Here is a 14,681-nt window from a genome sequence, read left to right on the forward strand (position 1 = left end):
TCTAGTGACTCCGACCGAACAAGGATAGAACAGTATGGGGCGCGGCCATTCTCCTCATTAACAAGAGGCGTTATTCAAAGAGTCACTTATTTCCTAATTTCTCCCAAATTTATTGATAAAATAGAAAATTACAAATCTTTTCATTTTCCTGATCAAAAAATATATAAAATGAACTTGTTAGTGAAAACATGGCCATCCCGGCCCCACCGTCCCTTTAAGTCAATGTCCATCTTAATATTTTCAAATTCAATATTTCATATTGTGATTGACTGACATTGTTTGTATGTGTGATCGATTTCGGAGTAAAGTAGCTTCAGCAAGCTTCACTCATGCTGTCATTGCATGGCAGTCTCACTGCTCTACTGGAGGCAAAACATGAAGGCCAGGATAAGGAATTGTGTCAGGAAAAGCACAGAAGTAAAGCACAGATGTGAGGAAACATTTGGGGATAGGAAATAAAGCAACTGGAAAGGGAAATAGAAAGGGAGGAATGGGGTGAAAGGAAACATGCTAAGAAGGAATGAAGACAAAAACGTTCAAGAATGTGTAGGACAGATGAAGGGTCTAGTTTGAAGCTGTGGAGTGAGCTTCTCTATGCCATGGCAAGCTCTAATCAACTCTTTTCTTGCACTGACAGTCTGGCGCTTGTTTACAGAGAACCTTAATTCCCCTGACAGTCATTTGCCACTACCAATCACTCCATCTCCCCTCGCTTACCCCTTGCCACTTTCTGTCTTTATTTTTCCTCCACTCTCACCTTCGCTTCCCCTTGCCCCAACACACCCTAGCCTCCCCCCTCCCCTTCTCTGTCTCAGACCATCACTCAGAGTCTTAACCCTGCTAACAGCTACAGCAAACCATCAGGGCCAGCAAAAGATCCATCTTTCCCCCTGCACGGATCCATTTTGTTTCATCATCACTTTTTTTCTGCCTATTTGCACAGGCCTCGGGGTATGGAATTGTCATAGCTTTTCGGCAATGCTGTGTGCAATTTGCTGAACTTAGCCTGGGGATAGAATGTCTACAGAGCCCATTATGTAACCGAACCCCTTGCAAACTGTTGCCCCGCCAAAATGGATGGCAATTTTGCGTGCATTTTCATCTCATCTGTAGTCAAACACAGCAACCACCCTTCTACAGGAAAAGAGTCAATTGGGAGCTGATGAATAATCCAATGTAGGGTGTGGTGATGTGAATGTGAGTTTGAATGATGAGCTTGTTAGTCACAATATTAGTCATTGTGAAAGAGAGTGAAATAGGAAATAGGGAGAGGGAGACAAAGAAGTTGTTTAAAAAGACAAAGAGCACGATGGCTATCAAATCTTCGATGTGACCACTTTACACCATCACAACATACAAGGATATGCGTTGATCATTTTATGTCAGGAACTGTTTTTTCTTTTTCATGTGCACAGGGTCATAAGATGAACCTTTGTAAGTTCAAGGCAGACGTGATGCTTATCTGTTTGAATATCCAAGCTTCAGTTTGCCTTGCCATTCAACATTAATTTGTTAAGTATGTAGGAATACAAATATTATACGTTGATGGAATATCAGAGAACACATTTGTCAGTCTTGAAATCTGCTGAGCGATGTGTTTCTGTTAATACTAATTTACAATAACATATTTCCTCGTGTTATTTTTCTAGATTTTTCTCAGTCCGAAATGTAATCAGTCTGATGTACATGCCAAAGCATTTAATGTAACTCACTGCCAGTAATGTACATAATGTAAGGAATAAAAGTTCTTGATGAACTGTTAAACGTACTGAATGTTAAAATAAAAAGAGACAAAAGAAAAGCATTGCTTTCTGTGAATAAATGAATTTCTTTCAAATGGAGAAGCTGTGCATATTTATAATAGCTTGACAACTGTGAACGCGAAACAGCTGACATTAAAATTTAAAGTTAAAGTCAACCCAAACATATTTTTTTTCAAGAATATGTTCTCTGCAGGCCCACTAGTTGAAACAAGGCAATATGATAAATATGACTTAAGCAGCAAAATGTAATGCAAAAAGCAGTTCTTCGGGGCCCAGTTAACGACCAATCACAGCTCACCTGTTTTCTGAAGCTGAGCCATGATTGGACGTTATCTGAGCCCTGAGGTTGTGTGTTGTCATTTTCAGTTGACAGAAGAGACAAAATGGCCGCCCCTAGAGATGGCTAAAAACGGGTAGATTTTGTTGCTTAACTCATATTCCAGAAGCACAATATTAATCAGAATGCTGTCTTTTAACTAGTGGGCCTGCATAGAACATATAATTAAAAAAATATGTTTGGGTTGACTTCCTCTATAATCCCTAGTTGGCGTAGGTTAGACTACACCTAAGTGCAACTTATGTAAGAATTTGGGCAGGGCCAGCCCTAGCCGATGTGGCGCGCGAGGAGAGATTTTATTTGGCGCCCCCTCCATCAAGAAGTTGAATTTTTAACATTGATTTTAATTACTAACATAAAATTGCTCAATTTAAAATATAAAATTAAAATAAACATGTTCTTAATTTCATGACTGTTTCATTACTGTCAAACAAATCATGAGTGACTTGCTGTTGCAACACCTAATTGCATAAATCAAAAGCAGCGACAACTGGACCTCTCTTTCTTCCCTCCTCTTTTTTTCCTTACTGTGCTCTGGATAGTTGTGGTTATTTTGACACATTCACAATTCTCTGTGTTCACTTCAATACATTTGCCCATCCACCCACAGAAAGTGAGCATCAGCCAGAGGAGGAAGTATTTGGCATTATTGGTTGTCGTAATATTAATTGGGCATTGCTTTAAACCAGTTATCAAAGCATCAACATTATCACAGAGCATTGGTAATTAGAGCCTTACTTCAATTCACCTATCAAGTTTTTGAAATATTTGAAAACACGGATGCCTCACAGCAGGCACCAGGTGGTTCATGCAGAAAACCTATTGCGCTGCCTCAGGCCTGTGAAAACATTTGACTGCTTGTTACTGTGGTATTCAAGAGTCACACAAGGAACATAGAGGCTCTTTTAGATTGTAGAAATTTAAATGAGCAACAGCATTTTACACTACTGGTAGGCCACCAGGTTGTTTGCCACTGAACATGACAGAAGGTCACTATCATATATATATTATCACACAACTCTCAGTCAGGGTTTCATGAAATAAAATGCACACATACCAACCTAGGCCAACGATGACTAAGGCACACACTCACAATAATATGGGCAGGAACCAATTTAACCCGTTGCAATTCTCCTGGTATTTTTACCCGAACACCTAAAAATGTGTACTCAAAGTAAAACTGAAGCTGTACTTGTACTTGAATCATTTGGAGTATCAGCATAGTTTTGGTCTCTTTTTAAAGATAACACTTTGAAGTTTTCTCCTCAACTGTCAGAATATTTTTAAGTGCTACTGGCACTGAATCATGGAAGTTTGAATACATTTTCTTTTCCAAAAATCTGCCTGGGAAATTTAAATTAGCGTGGTGGACTAAATAACACAACAGGATTACAGCTCAAAGGCTCCTCCAATTCCATTTCAAATTTGACAATAATACGTCAGAAAATGAGCATTTTACACAAGTTTTACTAAGAGGACGTCCAGGCCAACCAAAAGTGTGCCATTTGGGGGATCCCATTGCAACCATACAATACAATTATATTTATATAGCTCGTTTTATAACAGCTAGAGCTGTAACAAAGCACTTTACAAACAATACAATAAATAAAAAACAAAAGGCTGTGACACACATATTAATAAATATACATAATAAAAATATAAATAAATAAAGCCAATATGTTAACATAAAACACGACCACATTTTCCGGACTATAAGTCAGACTTTTTTCATAGTTGGCCGGGGCTGCGACTTATACTCTGGAGCGATTTATGTGTGAAATTATTAACACATTACTGGCATGGATTGTTAGTGCTGACTTGTGACTTATGTTTTGACATCATCATAAATACAAGTCAGCACTAACAAGCCATGACAATTATTTCTATATCATTTCACATGTTATTGTGAACAACATAAAGAAACATAAGATATATCCTAAAAGCTGTTAAAATGCATGAATAATTTAAATGGTTAAAGTCTAATGTTTTGTTAAACTAACAGGCCTTGCGAGTCGAGGAACCCAGCTTATCAAAACAGCTAAACATTAACAAACAAACTTCACTGACTCCAGGTGTGCAGCGAAGTTGCCTGTTTATATTGTGAAACTGCACAAGAAACAGAAAATACTATCAATCTATGCATTACATACACATGCATTTTCATAGACATGAACAAGATGAGCCCGTGCTAATGATTTGCGATTAGCATTAGCGATAGCGATTAGTATGTTGAGTCAACAACCTACAATCATCCACAATTCAGCTCGTATATAAATGTCATTACACACAATTGTCTAAGTTAGTTTTAGACAATGGTTGAACAAGAATAAACCACAAACAGGCAGACATGCTAATGATTAGCAACCACGATTAGCATTAGCGATAGCGATTAGTATGTTCAGTGTAACAACACAGTACAATCAGCCACAATTCAGCTCCTATATAAATGTTGCATGGTCATTACCGGTACACACAATTGTCCAACTTACTTACAGACGATGGTTGAACAAGAATGAACCACAAACAGGGAGTTGCCTGCCTCTGGCTGGGGTATTGCATCACGCAGCCACACACGTAAGGAGGAGCACACTCAGCAGAGAGGAGAGGAAGCAATGATTACGACCGAATGCATAAATACTTTTGGATACTTGTAAACATTCTACATGGTCGAATAAAAGACTTATTTAAGCGATCTACAATCGTTTTGGTGAGTTTAAAGTTATCTTACCGTAACTTTCTTGTATGCTACATGTAGCATCGTAGCTCGGTGGAAATGATGTGTACTAAGTGCACAATTTCCTCCCGAATAGCAACTTATATATGTTTTCTTCCTTTTTATTATGCATTTTATGGCTGGTGCGACTTGTACTCTGGAGCGATTTATAGTCCGGAAAATACGGTATATACAATTGACGCCGGAAAAGATCCGAAAATCTCAGGTCTGATCAAAATCCCGAGAAAAGAAATGTGTCTTCAACTGGGTTTTAAAAATGGACAGAGAGGGGGCTTGCCTAACAGCCAATGAGAGGTCATTCCAGATGGAAGGACCAGCAACAGAAAAGGCTTGATTCCCTCTAAGGATCCGCTTTGTCCTCGGCGCCTCGAGCAGCGCCTGGTTCGCAGACCTGAGGCTGCGGGAAGGTGCAAAGGAGTGGAGGAGCTCGGAGAGGTACGCCGGGGCGAGGCCATTTAACAATTTAAAGACAAATAGGAGAATCTTAAATTGAACCCCGAAATGCACTGGGAGCCAGTGAAGGGAGGCCAGAATTGGTGTTATGTGCTCGATCTTCCGAGCTCCAGTTAGTAGGAGCTTTTGGACCAACTGAAGACGTTTGAGGGAGGACTGGCTGATTCCAAAATAAAGTGTATTGCAGTAATCTAGCCGAGATGTAACAAAGGCATGGATGACTGTTTCTAAGTGCTGATGGGAAAGGAGGGGCTTACCTTAGCCAACTGTCTAAGGTGAAAGAAGCTCAACTTTACAACAGCACTGATTTGCTGGTCCAATTTAAGATCACCGTCCGTTTTAAAACCCAAGTTTGAGACTGTTGGCTTTAGATATGAAGACAGGGGGCCCAGGTCAACAGGGTGGGATGGAGACAAGCCACTGGGACCGAACACCATAACTTCTGTTTTCTTTTCATTGAAATTTAGGAAATTCAGTGACATCCAGTCTTTGATGTCTTTTAGGCAGGACAAAAGTGGTCTTAAGGAGAAAGCCTCTTTTTTGCTTAGCGGGATATAGATTTGACAGTCGTCCGCATAGCAGTGGAAGGAAATACCGTGTTTTCTAAGGATGGACCCCAATGGCAGCAAATACAATGAGAACAGTAATGGCCCCAGAATAGAACCCTGTGGAACACCATATGAGAGAGGGGCAGAGTGGGACTCAGAGGAACCTAGGCTAACAGAAAAAGTCCTGCCAGCTAAATAGGATCTAAACCACTCTAGAGCGCATCCACTAATGCCCACTTGGTGTTGCAAGCGAGATTTTGTGGTCTACCGTATCGAAAGCTGCAGTCAAATCCAACAAAACGAGACATACTTGGTCTCCAGTGTCATTTGCCAGGAGATGTAATTAAAAACACGTAGCAGGGCTGACTCTGTGCTATGCATCTTCTTGAAGCCTGACTGGAAACCTTCCATGACATTGTGTTTATCCAAGTAAGATCTTAGCTGTGAGTGCACCACTTTTTCCAGAATTTTAGACATAAAAGGCAGCTTGGAAATGGGTCTAAAATGTGAGAGCACAGCTTGATCAAGGCCAGTTTTTTTCAACAGGGGTTGCACTACAGCATGCTTAAAATGTTGGGGGACCACACCAGAAGACAGGCTGCTGTTGATAATGGCCAAAACCGATTTACCAATTGTTGGGATAATCTCCTTGAAGAAGTGTGGAGGAATTTATTTATTTGATTATTTATTTATTTGATTATTAGAATAATAATTAATATTAATTATAGTTTAGAGGTATACATTTTTGTGCCAACTGCTTTTTGTGGTCGACACAACCGGGTTAGTCGGCTTTTATTTGGAGGCAGAAGGGAAACACCTTGGCGTCGACTTCAACAAAAAAAATATCTGGTCGTTCAACGTTTAATGCTAACACCGTAGTCATAAGTCATAATTCCAGTGAACAGTTGTATGAAAAACAATTCTCAAACATACATATGAAAAGGTAGAGTGGTAAGTGAGCTTGCCCAAATTATAATTCAGTATCCCCTAGGGATGCTCCGATCGATCGGGCACCGATCATGATCGGACGATTTTCATGAAAAATTACATGATCAAAATATTCGATCAAAGCCTTTTATTGCCAATCAAAACATCCGATCACCCGCAGCTCATGCTTGGCTGCCGCGAGACGAAATGGCAAAAAAGTTGATTTGTTTAATATGCGACGATGTCGCTCCATCCAAAAGCATCACTTGCGCCGCCCTGCACGCAACCACGCCCGCCCGCGCGAGCTACATTGACTCCAATTGAAACACGCCGCCAGAAAGGCTCCATAATGCAGCCGCGCCTCCGCTGCAAGCAGAGGGGAGGGACGCAACACAAGGCTGCGAAACATGAGCTGCGGGTGATCGGATGTTTTGATCGGCAATAAAAGGCTTTGATCGAATATTCCGACCATTGCAGTTGGTGTGAACATAGCATTGTCTGCTGTGTGTGTGGAGTGTGCGTCTTGTAATACTGTATATGCCATTCAGATAATATTGCCTAATCGCAGTCACCATAAATAAATGGAAAAATATAGATATTCCATGTGATCGGAATCGGACGATCTTGCTCTTGCATGATCGGTATCGGTGTCATAAAACCTGATCGGAACATCCCTAGTATCCCCACCCCGCTTGGCAAATGAGTTAATTTCGTGCCATTCCGAGCCAATCTGTCACAGTCATTCTTACACACATTGACACGGTTGTTTTAATATTATACTCAGCGTCTTGAGTACAGTATCTTGAATTGCTTGTACCGTTGCCAGCATATTTTCAATTACTTATTTACATGGTTATGTGCTACAATTTCTATCTTTCCATTCATTTTGATGATGTGTTGCTCCACTTTCATCCAACCCTTACAGTATAAATGTAGTTTTTGTGTATACATGAAATGTAAAAACTAGGGATAGACCGATTATTGGCGCCGATATTCAGTATTTTGAGGAATATCGGCGCCGATATTCAGTATTTTGATGAATATCAATATCGGCCTTTTTTTTAAATCTGATGGCCGATAACAAATAAATTTGAAACAGTGTTAACTTCAAGGAAGTATTTATTTAAATATTCAGTGAACTTTATAAGAGATTCTACTGACGCTGGGAACACTATGCACCTTTTGTTTTTATTTTAAGTCATTACAATACTATATCTCTTTTTATTAGAGTTTTACAACAAAGATGGCCATATTGGCAAACATTTATAATAATGACTGTAAAAAAAAAAGATTGTTATGCAAATCTGGAAAATTGTTCAATACACATATGGTCAAAGACGTTTAAACAAAGTTCAGAGTTTTTTTATTTTTATTTTCCTTTTTAGTGAAAGTGAATATTGGCCCGTAATATCAGTCGGCCTCGCCGACTACTAATAATCGGCCTTGAAAAAAACATATCGGTCTATCTCTAGTAAAAACACTTTGAGACATCCCTAGTCGACCACTCAATTTAGTGTTCAGAAGAGCTAAATGTTTGTGGTCTTAAAGTACATGCGTGGCAACTTGTGAACATTATGTGAAATGTTCACTCAGCACAACCAAAACAAGCATACTTAAGTCTGCAGATGCAAGTTACAGTCTGCTGGGATCGGCTCCAACTGACCCCTGACCCTAATCTGGACAAGCAGTACATAATATGGGTGGATAGATTTTGTAGGTGTACCTTATGTTGTTGCCACTTTTGAGTCAAGACATTACACTCTACTTTCTGAGAAAACATTTTGGGTTTTTTTGCAGGTCGATTGCCTTTTGGTTGAGCACGGCTCAGTCACTTCTCTACTGCAATGACCACGGAGTGCTGGGCTCATTCTCCGAGGAAGTCAAGAGTTGCAGCTGCCCTGTGGAACATCCAACTTGTCAGGGGGCCATTCCTTGCGTTGTTGGCACCTCCTTCACTTCGTGCTCTGCTTGTGCTGTGGACAACGTAACCCGCTGTGGCTCCTGCCACCACGGCAACCTCCTACACCTTGGTTCCTGTCGACCGAGCATCGCCATGTCCCTGGACCACTATCTGAACTTTGATCTCGACATGCCGGATGCTGAGGTTCCAAATACGTCTTATACATTCCAGTGGTTCTCAAACTTAGATGGTCTTGAATATTTAGGAATAGTTCAATATTGAGCTTTACAAGCTTTTATCCATCAACTATCAGTATTTTCTACTCATGCACTGACTAATAGCTGCTTGTGTGTCTGTCGTTTACTTTTATAGCATTCTGAATCGCATTTGGCTAAAAACTTAATTTATTAATCAAATCGAAGTATTTAGTAATGCACAATATCTCAATATTTTGCCAATGATAATGGCATCACAATGCCGTGATTACACTTGTAAGTCCAAATAATAAATTGTAAGTAGTAAGTAATAAGTGGTAAAAACATACAGTACCTTTCTATATCTATATACTGTAAATTTACCAAAAAAAGGCTGTCTTCTATCCATTAAAATAAACAACAAATGTATTACAACAGACATCTATTTATTACTTAGATTAGATACTGCTATGTCAAATTCATGTTTATTTTGCATTTACTGTGTGTCAACACAATTTGTAGTTACTGTAAATGGTGATTTTTGACAAACGTACATCAATCAGTTTGGTTCAGAAAAGAAGTCAGTTAATAAATTTCCATTCATTCTCAAGGATTTTGGCGATATATTTTATCAAAACAAAGTAAAAGCAATCAGCTCCTTTTCCAAAAGTGGCGGCAAGTAGTGGAGTAGCCTAATACCTGACAAAATATTAGACATTTCTTCTTTTTTTGGGCAGTATTATACGATTATAGAAAATTATCTAATTGCGATTTTTTTTTCTCCTAAAAATTGCGATTGCTATGTAATATGCAATTATTTTTTTCGAGGTCCTTTTCAATTATATTTTTAACAAGCAGACTTTGTCTTCATTACAACAAGCAGATAGGATATGATGACGACATTACAGTATAGGATACGAAGATCAAGGCAAATTAAACATTAATTAATACGGAAGACAGTTTATTTCTTCACTACAATTACAGGTTTAAACTTACTAAATATTTTGACATGTACACTTGTAAGCATCTACCAAGACAACATCGTTCGAATTCATAAATATTATGTATACATTACCATACTGTAAATCAGTAAGAAATCAAACAAACAAAAGTACATATTATAACAATAATGCAAACAAATCTGTGGCTTTACAACTTGAACATACAGTATTCAACATTTCAAGTTATATGTAAACAAGTGGACTGCACTTAAACACTGAACTTATTTACATTGATAAATAAATAAAACATTATACATAGCCTATATACAAAATTAAATGGTATAATGGGAATAATAGGGAATAATGGGAAATAATGGGTATTGATATTATTCTTTTCGTGTGTCTTTATTTTCAACAGCCTGCCTGCCCCCACTACCTCCCTCCCTCCCTCCTGGCGGGGTGGCCATCGGGAATTTCAGGACAATGTGAATTTTCCCGAATGGCCACTGTATTTCCGGTGATAGTCAAACAAAGTAATATGTAGAAAGTGGCAAAGCTACTAATTGGTTTACATTGTTGTAATCTGCACTTGAGTTTGTTACTTTACAGTACAGTATCACTATAGTATATACTTATGTTTACACCACACCTGTGTGGCAGAATTATGTTTTGTTACCAAACTGCACATCAAAATATTTAGTGAGTTTATTCCTGTAATTGTAGTAGATACACTGTTTTTTCATATGAATGAATGCTCCATTTTGCCTTTACCTCAGTATCCTATAATGCTTAACAGATCTGATATTGTTGTAATAAAGATTTATTGTTGAAAAATACATTAGAAAAGGACATTGGCAAAAAAAAATGCAACTCATAACGCAATTGCAGTTTTTAGGGGGAAAAAATTGCAATTAGATTTTTCCATTGTCCATAATCGTTCAGCCCTAGTAGTGTCACATTCCCACCATTAGAATGAACTGATACACTTAAATGTGTGTATTTAGGATGTGATACACCATATGTATCACCACAGGAATCAGTCACATGATGAATGCATTGATACAAAACATTAGGATGGTAAATTGTTTTTCACAGCCTTTCAAAAGCATGAAAGTCTGCTTCTGGTGGAAAGACTATCCTCAGTCTTGGTCCGCATCAAAGTCTGAGAACCACTGTCTATGTGAAGCGGTTGTCTTTATTTGTCTGTTGTTCTCTCTAGAAGTGAAAGTAAATCATTATTGTTTTTGTAGGTGAAGTACCTACTTCAGCAGCTTGACAGCAGAATTGAGGTCCATGCCATTTACATTAGCAATGACGTCCGTCTGGGAAGTTGGTTCAATCCTGCCTGGAGAAAGAGGATGCTGCTTACTCTCAAGAGTAATAAAAATAAGTCAAATCTCATCCACATGTTGATGGGCATGACATTCCAGATATGCTTAACCAAGAATTCAACACTGGAGCCTGTGCCGGCAATTTATGTAAACCCTTTTGGGGGAAGTCACTCAGAGAGTTGGTTCATGCCTGTGAACCAGCCTGACTTCCCCAACTGGGAGAGAACTCGACTGGACGCTGTGACGACTGCACAATGCTACAACTGGACATTGTCATTGGGGAACAAATGGAAGTCCTTCTTTGAAACCGTACACATCTACCTGCGAAGCCGCGTTGTCACAGATGACCCAACAGTGAACGAAACTCTCTTCTATGAACCGCTGGACATGGATGACCAGACATCAAACCTGGGTTACATGAAGATCAACACTCTGAAGGTTTTTGGATACAGCATGCACTTTGACCCCGAGGGCATTAAGGATTTGATACTCCAGCTGGACTACCCATATACACAGGGTACACAGGATGCTGCCTTTTTGATGTTATTGGAGATGAGGGATCGCGTTAACAGGTTGGCCCCACCAGCGCCACAGCCACTCGACCTGTTTTCTTGTCTTCTTCGTCACCGACTTAAGTTGTCAGCTGGCGAGGTGGTGCGCATCAAGGAAGCTCTTCAGATCTTCAACTCAAAGCTCCCCAATGCCTCTCCTGAACCTGAGCTGGCTCAGCTCTGCAGCTAACTAGCTTAACACTCAGGGCAGGGCTAAAATATCCTGCGAAGGAGATTCAGGGATATTATTGGCTTGAGCAACGTGGCTCCCAGTAAACCTTGGACCTTATCAGGATCAATATTTCACAAGATTGACCAGTGGAAGTGACAATGTCTGATGGCTGGTTTTCCAGTGTCATTTGTATCATGAGGGTCATGACTATCAGAGGCCAACTATTCAGGCATGTCCTAGACCTATTGGAGAACATGAAAGTGTTCAAGTGCTCTACTGAACTTGCCTGGAGGCTTAGTTTTGCTATAACTGCCTTTCTTTTAGCAGACAACATGACAGCTGGGGGACTCATCAAAGTACCCAAGTCCTCTGTCTTGCACAGAGAAATGTGATTTAATATGTATAGAGGAACTCTTGAGGGATCAACAATGATCTAATGGAGAAAGATTGTCCTTTTGTAACCCTATTTTCTTTGGTTACAGAACAACCTAGAGAGGAGAATAGTGGATGCAAATTAAATGTGCTTTGAAACAATGTTATGCTTACATTTTGATAACCCCGACCGTGTTACTATCATTGAATATTTCTTTTTAACCCCTACCTTCTGTTTTTTCTGACGTTTGAAAACGTGTATCTATGCTGAACAACTGAGAAGTCTGTTAGTGTTAGCTCTGTACTTGGTGATGTGTGTTTACCAGAAAAAGAAGGTGAACACATTGGCAATGCAAATAGCAACATAGCTTAGATGTTTCTTTTTTCTTTTTCTTCTTTTGAGATAAAACATAAGGAAATTCTGATGTGGTTATTAACAAAAAAAAAAAAAAGGATGGCGGGTACAGTGCTGTAAATAATGCGCCATCTAACTTGACATGTGAATATGTGCACATTGCTTTTTAGATAACCAAGTGCAAAGACCAAAAAAAAGACAGAAATGTTTATAACAACTCATGCCTTATATGGAGTAAGTGTTGTGAGAAGCACATTTAGTTTTGGTGTTTGATTTCCTGGCAGGTGATGTATTCCTTTTTCGGAGTTCGAGCTTTCATAAACCAATAAAAAGACATACTTCATGTTAACTAGCTTTTCCGTGTATATGCTGGTCACATTGCACCATTTGCTTTGATTTGGTGATGTTAAACTGTTTACACTGCACACCAGTAATTAATAATGTAATGTAATTGTTCAGCAAAGGTCCTCTGGGGTGCTCTAAGCACCTGAAGTGGTTGATATTGCTAAAAATGTCATAATATTTTTGATGTTTTTATTGACCCACAAAAATGACAGGTCCAATGTTATCTGTGTTATCTGCAAATGCTGACGTTCTTCAAGGTTTCTGAAGGGCAATGATGGGCAATTCTGAGAACTGCAAACAACACAACACCTTGTCACTGTTGTTATTATTATTATTATATTTTGTATTTTTCGAAAATCAAAAAAAAGTTTCATCAGTTTGTTTGTTTTGTCATTTGCAGCTGTCATTCTGTTTTCAGCTTGGTTAACTTGAAAATCAAGTGGCATGTTTCTTGTGAAATCATTTAGTTGCTTTCATCAAACACTGTTCTATGATTTAATAAAATAATTTGGAAGTTCACTCACCACTATACTGGTGCCATACACCTAAACTAAACACTGTAATACATCAGCCCTTGGATAAATTTGCCTTTCTGTTTTTTTCCCCAAAACTGTGGGGGGTTGATTTTAACACAATTATTTTACAACATTTCTAGCAAACTGTATTGTAATAAGTGCCGCCATGAACAAAATTGGTTGTTAAAAATAAAGGATCACCTGAATGAAAAATGGACCACCAGGATGAGGTAAAGTAAGCTGTAACAGGGAGCTGCATCTAGAATATGGACAGCTGGGACTGCTGGGAATTTCCCTCATCATCTCCCTCGTGTTTCCCCACATTATCCCAAAACATTTTCTCTGTTCAGTCCTCCATCTGCCAGGTCCCTCTAAGCCAACTACATTCACAGTTTTACCTCTTTTAAATATCAGTGTTTTTATTTCCATTACTTCATGTTATCCACCCCCTACCAGTCGCTTATCGCATTGGTCCTTGGTAAACCATCTGGAATGTTCCATCTCCATCTGTTGGCCCTGCTCCATCACCCATAGCCCAGGGGGATTTATTTTTCAAGTTCTGGATCTTATTTAATAATGTGACAACATGGCATTGATGTCTTATTGCCAAAAAATTCTCTTGTTATATTATTACAATAAATGTTATTACTTGCACGCGTGTGATTTGTCGTTATTTTTAATGATTTATTATAAAGTAAATTTTGAATATACAGTATGTTTTTCTATGTTGAGAAATACGAATAATCTGTTTGATTTAAATTGTATTCATTTACAACACCCATTCACATCAAAAATTATCTGATAGTATTTTCCAGGACCAACTCTATGTTAATGAAAACCAAAGAACCCATCTTGAGCGAGCACACTACCAAGGACTGGAGAATAAAATATGTCTGTTCTTGAACAGAACAAAGCCTCAGGGCTCTCCATACGTAAACAGCACAGCTGTGCTCGAGCATAAAAACTGGCATATCCTAAAATTCGTGCCGACGCAAGCCTCAACACGCTTTGGGTTGATATTTGGGTCATCTGTCGTTGCCTTGCTGGGCATTTTGATGACGCAGTCTTCATTTTACTAACGGAATTTAATAAGGGCATAGGCAGATCATATTAAAAGCTGGAGCACTCACTCTCACTGACTCTCACACACATAAAGAGTCAATGCAGTACTCTCTAAGCAACCCTCCCGTGTACAAACACATGCCGGAGAGGCGGGCGTGTTTACGTCCGTCATCAACGAAAC

General features: G+C 39.1%; 1 protein-coding gene across 1 annotated transcript in view; it reads left to right on the plus strand.

The window, feature by feature from the left end:
* The window catches only part of brinp2 (bone morphogenetic protein/retinoic acid inducible neural-specific 2), a 254,278-nt gene extending 240,186 nt beyond the window's left edge, over positions 1 to 14,092 (plus strand). Inside the window, exons 8-9 of the mRNA XM_086043147.1 lie at positions 8,560 to 8,866; positions 11,048 to 14,092. Coding sequence (XP_085899273.1) covers positions 8,560 to 8,866; positions 11,048 to 11,869 — 1,129 coding nt within the window. The 3' untranslated portion in view covers positions 11,870 to 14,092. The remainder of the gene's footprint in view (positions 1 to 8,559; positions 8,867 to 11,047) is intronic.
* The last annotated feature ends 589 nt before the right edge of the window (positions 14,093 to 14,681 follow it).

Source organism: Filicampus tigris, chromosome 10, assembly GCF_054856515.1.
Source record: "Filicampus tigris isolate MCC_2025a chromosome 10, RoL_Ftig_1.0, whole genome shotgun sequence".
Classification (NCBI taxonomy): Eukaryota; Metazoa; Chordata; class Actinopteri; order Syngnathiformes; family Syngnathidae; genus Filicampus; species Filicampus tigris.